This window comes from Hibiscus syriacus, unplaced genomic scaffold (genome assembly GCF_006381635.1).
Source record: "Hibiscus syriacus cultivar Baekdansim isolate YM2019G1 unplaced genomic scaffold, ASM638163v2 tig00110044_pilon, whole genome shotgun sequence".
Classification (NCBI taxonomy): Eukaryota; Viridiplantae; Streptophyta; class Magnoliopsida; order Malvales; family Malvaceae; genus Hibiscus; species Hibiscus syriacus.
In genome coordinates, this window is record NW_024062574.1 from 1,884,095 (window position 1) to 1,894,572 (window position 10,478).

Sequence of the window (10,478 nt, forward strand, 5' to 3'; positions counted from 1 at the left end):
GTCGAGTTTACGAGTCCTATCATAGGATTTAAATTTTATTTTAAAAATTGATTCGAATAAAACCGAGTTAAGTTTCAGGATTTGTGTTCTAATTTAATTGTAAAATTTATAATGTTATGGTGTAGATTCATCCAATTTAAATGACGAATCAAGTGACCTATTTGGTCAAGGAATTGTTATTATTCATTAAGGACCCGAGTTCGAGCATCATAGATGCCAGAGGTGTGAGCGTTGGGATTCAAATTTGCTAAGATATGAACTTAAAATGACGGATGAATTATGGATGAGTATTCGAGTTAACTGAATCGTTCAGTCATGTTTTATCGTTCAAACTCGATTTAAAGAATTTTCATATAAAATATATAAAGTCGAGTAATTTTTTAATGGAATCTAGTTTTGCCAAACCCCATTTCCTCGCCATATAATCCCAGTTTCCAGCAACTGAGAAACAGGGTTCTTTTCGTTTCTTCATAACCCGATTTCATATCACCTCCTCCTTTTCTCAACCTTAACCCTAACCCTAATTTTTCGTATTCTTTTTCATCCTTACCGTCTTACGGGTTCCCTTGTGAAATGAAGAAATGGCGTGGCAACGGTGGCTTCGCCAGTCCTCGGAGTTCAAAGGGTTTCGGAGTCGAAGAGTTCAACGATGATGGTTGCGGTGATAAGTTGATGAAGAACTCAAAGTTGAAGATGAAGATGATGAATGAGATTGTTATTAGTGATTTCGATGAAGATTTGGATTTGGAACTTCGGTAGGGATGCTCTTAAATACGTGTAAGAACATTATAAATTTATGTGTAATGCTTTAAAGTTTAACGTTTCGATAACAACAATGATATCAATCGAATTAACAAAAACATTCACAGGTGATTCTTGAATTAATGTTTTGAAGGTGTTTTACAGTCTAATTTGAATTAATGAGGATATATATTTTTTTTGAATTTTTTAAAATTAAAAATATATATACTAATATTTGATACTTGTTTCATGCGAAAACAATAAAACGTTTTTAGTTTTTTAAAATGAAGTTAATAAATAAATCTTTACTAAAAATATTTTTAAAATTTTTGAGGAAAAAAATAGAAAATGTTAGTGGATACAACTCTTCTTAATTTAAAATAAGAAGATGTATGGTTAATTATTAGTTGGTTTATCAGTTGGTCCAGTGGAATGATGTATTGAATTTTTTAAGTAAAGTCGGGGGTTTAAATTATGATGACTACTAAGGGGGTAAATTATTAAAATGATCATTTTATCTCATATTTTTTTAGCATTTTGGCCCCCAACTTTTCCACTTTGAGACTAAATAGCACCCTCTATAGATGAAAACTATTAGTTAACACACAATTAACGCTAAACAATATGAGCCCTTTTTAACCTAAAATGAAACATTAAGGTGATGTTTGTTTTTGCAGAGATAAAAGGTCTGCAGTATACGGACCACGACTGTAGGCATCTACAGCAGAAGAGGTGGACCAAAAGTCTGTAGTCTGCAAGACGAAGACTGTTTGTTTTTTAACGTCTGCAGACTGCTAAAATAAATTGAAATATAAATAAACTGATTTTTTAAACTTAAAATAGTTTTGCAATACTGAAATTTAAATAATTTTAGTTTTATAATACTGAAATTTAAATAATTCATACAACTACAATAATAATTTTTTTTAAAATAAATCAATCTATATTTTAAAATAAATCAATCCATATTTTAAAATAAATCAATCCATTTTTAAAATAATTTTTTTCATATTTTAAAATAAATCAATCCATATTTTAAACATTTCAAACTTGTCTCTTGCTTAGCTTTATTTGAAAATTTCAAACTTATTGTTTTTAAACATTTTGAATGCTTTTGAATTACTTGACTTTGATTGTTGGATGGTTGAATTTGTTTGATGTTTTATGGATATTTGAACTTATATTTGGTTTGGTTAAATTTATTCATTATTGCATCATTTACATCATGTTAGATATATGACCAATTTTGCCATGTCACATTGTTTATGGATATTGCTTATGAAACTAATGGCTAATGTTTCTCTTGATATTTGATCTTAGCAGCTTAAGCTATATTTCTTTATAATCAATTGGCTATGTTTTACGAAACCTTGTTTAAAATGTTTAAAGTCTTTTGATTTAACAAAAAGGGGAGAAATATAATAAGAGGGAGAAGTGTTAGAGTGAGGGGGAGTACTTTTTCAAACTTGATTTCAAAAATGATTTTCAATTAGAAAATCTTAAAATTACTAAATGTTTTGTTATATAAAAAGGGGGATTGTTGAAACATTTTGATGTTTCGATATAACAAATTAAGTGTTAATGAATTTTAAGATATTACAAAAGATTTTCTAAGTATATTCATATAATTATTCGAATATAAAATATTACTCCAAGTCTTTCAAAGATCATTTTAATCCTTACTCAAGTGTAAAATTAAGTTTTAATCTTAAAATAATCTCAAAACAATTTTACAAAGTATTTCGAACCATTTCAAAGCCAAAAATTCTAGATTGTCCAGAGGGAACCGATTCCCCCTGAATGGTTTGGCTCCGAAAATAACAGATTACTCAGAGGGAACCGATTCCCCCCAAGGGGTACCGATTCCCCCTGTTCAACGGTCGAAATATTTGAATTTTACACTAGGGAATTGATTCCCCACGAGGGGTACCATATCCCCCACGCTCCAAACTGTTTTATTAATTGATTCTCATCCCCAACAACTATATACGACTTCAAACACATTCCATGCTATAAATACAAGCTAAGGACACTTAAAGAAAAAAGAGAACAACATCCAAGCAATCAAACACAAGAGAAGAGTTTTTAATTCTTATTTCATCTTTCTCTTGTAAATATTTTGTTCTTGTGAGCTTAATTCTTGTAAACACCTACATTAGAGAGGTTTTATTGTTTATATTTCTTATCCTTTTGTAAAGGGTAAAGGTTCTAGCTAATCCCGTGTAAAAGCTAGGGAAAGGTTCTAGTTTAGCCTGGAAAAACTAGGGAGTTTGTAAAGTTACTCTTTATCCTCAAAAGAAAGAATGAATTTGTTGGAAAATCCTTGGTGAAGAGCTAAGGTAGTGGACGTAGACTTTGGTTGAGAAAGTCGAACCACTATAAAGCGTTGTGCAATTCTCTATATTTCAATCTCTTTACTCCCTAAACACAAAACCGTTCCGACCCCTCTTTGCAAACCGTTCTGGTTGTCGAATCGAGCTTCCGAAAATCCCAACGTAAATCAATCCATATTTTAAAATAAATCAATCCATATTTTAAAATAAATCAATTCATATTTTAAAATAAATAAATCCATATTTTAAAATAAATCCATATTTTAAAATAAATCAATCCATATTTTAAAATAAATTTTTTCATATTTTAAAACAAATCAATCCATATTTAAAATAAATCAATCTATATTTTAAAATAAATCAATCAATCCATATTTTAAAATAAATCAATCCATATTTTAAAATAAATTTTTCATATTTTAAAATAATCAATCCATATTTTAAAATAAATCAATCCATATTTTAAAATAAATCAATACATATTTTAAAATAAAATTTAAAATATATTTAAATAATTTTAATTTCTTTGAAAAGGTTTGAAGACCTTTGAAGACATAAAATCATGTCTGCACCAAGAAGACGTCGCGCAGACGTTAGAAGAACTTCTGTCTTCTAAAAACAAACGATCTGTGAAGCCCAATGTCTGCGCGTGGTCTGCGCGGTGCAGACATAGACCTTTGCAGACTGCATAGTAAAAACAAACACCACCTAAGTGTTAATATGTTTCAAAAAAAGAATAAGGGACAATGATTATTCTGCAAATGATAGAGATTTTATGCCAATGTTAGGGGGGCAAAATGTTTAAAAAAATAAAATAGAAGGTAAAATGACTATTTTGGTAGATGTTGAGGGCTAATTTCAGCATTACACCTTAATAATAAATGACTGATAGGTTGCAACAAAAGATAATTTAATGAGATTGTTGAGTTGTTAACTCATATAGTTCGATGATACGATATAATAATAAATATATTAATGTCTAATTTGATCTCTAGACTTTAAATTAAATATCATTTTGAACCTTAAATTTAACCCGCCATGCCGACTTTGAACATGGGCATGGACAATGTTAAAAGAAGAAATCACGTTTTAGGACCATAAATTATGATATGTTATGCTATAATCAAGTTAAGTCACCTAATTCTCTTAGCTTTTTACAACCAAAAAGCAAAAGAGAGCTATTACCAAACAAGAATGCCCCCCCAACAATTGACTTTCTAAATCACGTCCCAAAAAAATAGGCTTTTTTTCAAAGATTTTCGTGGACAATATATTGTCTTCACGCCCTAATTTCAATATGTTGTATGAACGGTGTCATTTAAAAGTCTTTTTGTTCATTGTATTTGCCAAATATGTATCACTCTAGTACTACGAATGAAACAAATTTTTTAGGTTAAACTACGTATTTAGTCCATAAATTATCAGTTTTGGTCAGTTATAGTATCCAAACTTTCAATTTTTTAAAATCATGCCTAACGTTAGTTTTCATTTCAGTACATGCCATTGAAAAATTAATGCGTTTAGTATCTAAATTATAAGTTTTGATACCTAAACTTTCATTTTTTTCTAAAACTTAACGTTAAATTTTGAACATGGGCACTAAAATGAAACAAAAACTAAAGTTTTTAATGATGGGGTACTAAAATGAAATAAAAACTAAAGTTTAGGCAATGTTTTGAAAAAAAAAATAAAGTTTAGGTATAAAACACCAAAATTGATCGCCTAGGTACTAAACGTGTAATTTACCCCTTTTTACTAATATAAAATGATCGCCTAGGTACTAAACGTGTAATTTACCCCTTTTTACTAATAAAATGATTACAATATAATATGTATTCACAAGCTTTTTTAATACACATCCTGCAGACGTAACTATTCGAATTCATTACCTCACACATATGAGGGAAAACTTGAGGCTTAATTTAGAATGAGAGTTGTAGTTTAGGGATGAAATTAAAATATTAAAAATTCTAAAAACTAATTATAATTTAAAGATATGTGATGCAATTAACTCCTATTTTACAATAGTACTCAAACTTTTATTCGGTTCATATTGGTGTATGAATTTATCTATTTTTATCAATATTAGTTTATTTTAAAAATGTTAAAAGTGATGATGTAATACTATGAGATTATGCCACATTATTATTAAAAATAAAATATTAATAATTTTATAAAATTATATTAATGGTTATATTTAGGTTGTTACTGTTATAGGTTGTTCATCCTTTTTTTTTTATTTAGGCGAAGAGTTGTAATCAATTATTAATGATGGAGTTTTACGTGGTCAATGTCACATGGTTCATAGAGTTTTCAGAAGAAAAATAACTAATGAAAAAGAAGATTTCCTTACTCAATTTTGACAGGGAGATTTTATAGTCACCTTCGATATCAGTGTAAGACGTAAAGATATGATGACTACTCATAAATTGACAAATTAAATATATTTAACTATTAGATAATATATTGTACATCACGTGGACTTGTCATATATCATGCATAAAAAGACTATTAATTGCTCAAAAGATGTGGTATTCTGAAGATTTCGAGAAACTTCGGAGGTTTCATGTTCTATAGACGGACGAACAACAGTAGGGATATTCCTTTGAGAAGAAATTTGGCGGAGATATAATAAATGATAAGAAATTATAAAATATACAATAATTTAAAAATAGAAAATTGTAATAAAAATGTATAAGATTATAAAGTGATACCATTACAAGAAGGTATCAATACAAAAAATAGATAAATTTAAACACTAATATGGAAAAAAGAAGTTAAGTACCAATGTGTATAAAATAAATAAATTCAAGGACTAGACAAGCGATTAGGTATTTCAAGCATTTTGGCAATTTAGAAGAAAAAGGGTAAACTACACATTTAATATCTAAACTATCATTTTTGATCTGTTTTAATAACTAAACTTTCAATTTTTTTAAAACTATACCTAACGTTAGTTTTTTATTTTATTTTAGTATCCGCCATTAAAACTTAATGCGTTTAGTACATAAACTATTAGTTTTGATTCGTTTTAGTACCTAAACTTTCAATTTTTTCAAAACTTAACGTTAAATTTTGAATTGAGTACTAAAATGAAACAAAAACTAAATTTTAAGTATAAATTTAAAAAAATTAAAAGTTTAAGTATTAAAACGAATCAAAATTGATAGTTTAAATACTAAATTCATAGTTTACCCAATAGAAAAATGAAAACGAAACGCAGGCTATCGTCAAAACTCAAAACAAACGACCAATGGAATTAAAAGAAAAGAATTAAAATTAAAAACATTTCCTTCTTCTTCTTCTTTTGATTAAAATACATTTCCTTTTATATACAGGAAAGACTGCAGAGATTAGATTGGGATTCAGCCAAACGATAAAAGGAAATTAAATTTAAAAACAAAAAATTAATTAAAACAATTTTTTTTTTTTTTTGAAGTGTAATTAAAACAAATCTTTTTGGGTAGGAGAAGGACGTTTTGGTTCAAAATGGCGTCTAAGTTCTCTTCATGTAAGAAAGTGGGTCCCCCTCTTCTTCTTCTTCACCACCTAAGGGGCTGTTTGTTTGAGGGGAAAAACCTTTTAAACCAAAACCAGACACACACACAACACTAAAGCAGTGTTCTTTCTCTTGTCTTTGTTGGTGTTGTTTAGGTTTGGTTTTTGTTTGAGCAGTTCAAAAAGAAAAGGAAATGGAAAAGCTTTCGAATTCACATACATATTTATTTTCTTTTAATGTGTTTTGGTTCAAGTGATTGAATTCGGAACGTTAAAAAAAGACTCGAGCTTTGCATGTCATAGAAAATCAAAAGATCTGAAAGGTGGTTTCTTTTTGCTGTCCCATTCTGTTTTCTGTTTTTTTTTTTTGTTCGGTGTGTTTGTTCTTATAAATTTCGTATTTTGGTGTGTTTTTTTTAATTATTACAAATGTTTTCGAAAGTACTAAGTTGTCTTCTTCATTGCAGGCAATGAGAATTGAGGTTTCGAATTATGATGCTGTTGTTGCTCAAGGGAGCTGTAATGTGTTTCCAAATAGCTTGAAATTTGTATGAATAAATGGACTGAATTTATTTGGATGCAATGTTAAAGGCGTTAGCTTTAGCTCCCGGTTTGTTGATTTCTTCTCTTCTGTTATCGGCGTCCGCCGCCGCCGCCGGCTTTCCCCGGTGTAATTGCGACGACGAGGGGAGTTTCTGGAGCACCGAGGGCATCTTGGAGACTCAAAGAGTGAGTGATTTCTTAATCGCTGTCGCGTATTTCTCGATCCCCGTCGAGCTGCTTTACTTTGTCAGCTGCTCGAATGTGCCGTTCAAATGGGTCCTCTTCCAGTTCATCGCCTTCATCGTGCTCTGCGGGTTGACTCACCTGCTCAATGGCTGGACCTATGGTCCCCATCCGTTTCAACTCACGGTGGCTCTCACCGTGTTCAAGATTCTCACGGCGTTGGTCTCGTGCGCCACCGCCGTTACGCTCATTACCCTCATTCCCTTGCTTCTCAAGGCCAAGGTGAGGGAGCTTATGCTGCGGAAAAAGGCCCGGGACCTCGGCCAAGAAGTCGGTATGATAACAAAACAGAACGAGATCGGTGCACATGTCCGAATGCTAACTCGAGAAATCCGAAAATCGTTGGATCGACATACCATTTTGTACACGACAATGGTGGAGTTGTCCAAGACATTATGTTTGCAGAATTGTGCTGTATGGATGCCTAATGAGATCAAGACCGAGATGAACTTGACACATGAACTCAATGCAAGAAACCATTCATGTAATTTTACAATTCCGATTTCGGATCGGGATGTCGTGAGGATTAAACAAAGTGATGAAGTGAACATTCTTGATCCCGACTCGGTTCTCGCCACTGCTAGCAATGGAGAGTCTGGTGAGCCAGGACCAGTGGCTGCAATTCGAATGCCAATGCTTCGAGTATCGAATTTCAAAGGGGGGACTCCTGAGGTAGTTCAGACATGCTATGCGATATTGGTTTGTGTTCTTCCGAGCGAGCAAAATCGGTCGTGGACCAACCAGGAACTAGAGATGGTTAAAGTCGTTGCTGATCAGGTGGCTGTCGCGCTCTCTCATGCTGCCGTTCTCGAAGACTCTCAACTCATGAGGGATCAATTGGTGGAGCAAAATCAAGCGTTGCAATTGGCACGACGGAATGCTATGAGGGCAAGCCAAGTTAGGAATTCGTTTCAGAAGGTGATGAGTGATGGAACGAGGAGGCCAATGCACTCGATTTTAGGCTTGCTTTCGATGACGCAGGACGGAAATCTGCATAGCAATCAACGTATTATCGTCGATTCAATGATGAAGACCAGTAATGTGCTATCGACATTGATAAGCGATGTGATGGATAATTCAACAATGGATAGTGGAAGATCCTCATTGGTGAAGAGAGCTCTTCGATTACATTCCATGATAAAAGAAGCCGCTTGTCTTGCCAAGTGCTTGGCTGTGTATAGGGGTTTCGGCTTTTCAATTGAGGTTGATAAATCCGTGCCCGATCTTGTTTATGGTGATGATATGAGAGTTTTTCAGGTACTACTGCATATGGTTGGGAGCCTATTGGAAGGCAACAGCGAAGGCGGAACCGTAGTACTTCGGGTGGTCTCTGAGAACGGTAGTCGGGAACGGAATGATCGTAGACGGGCTGCATGGAGGCACAGCTCTCTGGATGGAGATGTACATATCAGGTTCGAAATTAGGATCGAAAATAGCAACTCTCAGTCAGAGGGCAGCTCGATTTCAGAGTTACAGATCAGTGGGAGAAAATACAACAGCCATAGAGCCGAGGAACTATTGAGCTTCAGCATTTGCCAAAAACTAGTGCAGGTAAGAATGCTAAACTGTTGGCCGAATCTGCATCCGTTGTTCGATCACTACCTTATTGCATGCTTGTGTATGTTATGTGGTACTTGTGCTATATAATGCTAATGCTTTTGATGCTTAGATCTATTCTGAAACCGTGGTTGAATTTCGTTTAGAACGTTATCCGCAGTCGATAGTTTTTATAATAATTTGCTGGGGTAGAGGTGTTAATTGTTTCTACCGCCGGTTAATGCAAGCCGGAAATTTACTCGGTGACGAAACAAATGATGCTATGCTGCTCGATTAATTTTTTTTCGTGTTTTCGAACCAATGTGTAGCTGATGCATGGGAACATCTGGGTAGTACAAAATCCTCAAGGTTCTGCTCAAAGCATGGCACTCGTTATTCGGTTTCAAGTCCGACCATCCATCAACGAGCCCGGAGAATCTTCAGACCAGCCGTGCTCCAACTCTCTTTTCAAAGGCTTGCAAGTTTTACTTGTCGAAGAAGACGATGTGAACCGTGCCAGGACTCGAAAACTTCTCGAGAAGTTGGGATGCAGTGTCTCCGCTGTGCCATCCGGATTTGATTGCCTCAGTTCCATCGGGCCAGCCACATCTCCTTTCCAGATCGTCTTTTTGGAGCTTCAGATGTCCAAGCTAGATGGATACGAAGTTGCAATGAGAATCCGGAAATTCCGAAGCCGCAGTTGGCCGTTGATCGTTGCCATGACCGCTAGCGACGAAGAAGATATATGGGAAAAATGTTCGCAGATCGGAATCAACGGAGTCATTCGTAAACCAATACTGTTGCAAGAAATCGCCATCGAGCTTCGGAAAGTCTTGATGCAGGCAAACGAAGTATAGGTCACCGAATCGCACCGTGCTTATTCGCATCCAGATTCCGACCAAAACGGTGCACAAAGTCAGCTCCCGTTTCACCTATTCTCCCCGGATTAACGTGCTCGAGTTCATGTTCGATTCACATACATAGTTTTTCAGATCCAATCAGAGCTAACTCTTGTTAGAATCCTCTACAACACATCACTCATGACAAAAACAGATTACATTCACAGTGCAAAGAACTAGATTAAAGATGAAAAATTATTGCAGATCTTACAACAGTTACCATGATTCAGGTTTCGTATTTTATACTTTCTTTTAACATCTCGAACGTACTCCCCGTATCATTGTTGTTTTAATGCATGAACCTGCAAATCACTTGCAGGTGGAACAAACTTATTCGAAATCGAGTCGGATCGGATACAAATATAAAATATTCGATACGAAAGCGACAAAAACTAGAAAAATCCAAGAACGCAGAGAACTGAATTCACAAGATATGATGAAACAATGGCGGCTTTGAGAAAGTGGGTAAAATGGAATGATGGGAGGGAATGGGGCCATTTACGGCCATAGCCTTTTGTGTTGTTTTCTTTGGTTTGCTTTCCAAATTCATGCACGAACACCTATACTTTAAGTACGTATAATATGGAGCTATTTTTCTTCGTTTTTGTTTTTCCTTTTTGGGTAAAGTACACAAATGGTCCCTTGGCTATAGAGTATTGCTTTATTGAGTTCCCCAACTATTAAA

At 33.8% G+C, this 10,478-nt stretch overlaps 1 protein-coding gene across 1 annotated transcript; it reads left to right on the plus strand.

Moving 5' to 3' along the window:
* Window positions 1-7,139: 7,139 nt before the first annotated feature.
* LOC120213861 (ethylene receptor 2-like) lies at window positions 7,140-9,801 on the plus strand. Its single transcript, XM_039211910.1, has 2 exons — window positions 7,140-8,909; window positions 9,224-9,801. Exons 1-2 carry the CDS (start codon window positions 7,155-7,157, stop codon window positions 9,749-9,751), a joined length of 2,283 nt encoding a protein of 760 aa, XP_039067841.1. The 5' UTR covers window positions 7,140-7,154; the 3' UTR covers window positions 9,752-9,801.
* Window positions 9,802-10,478: the final 677 nt, after the last annotated feature.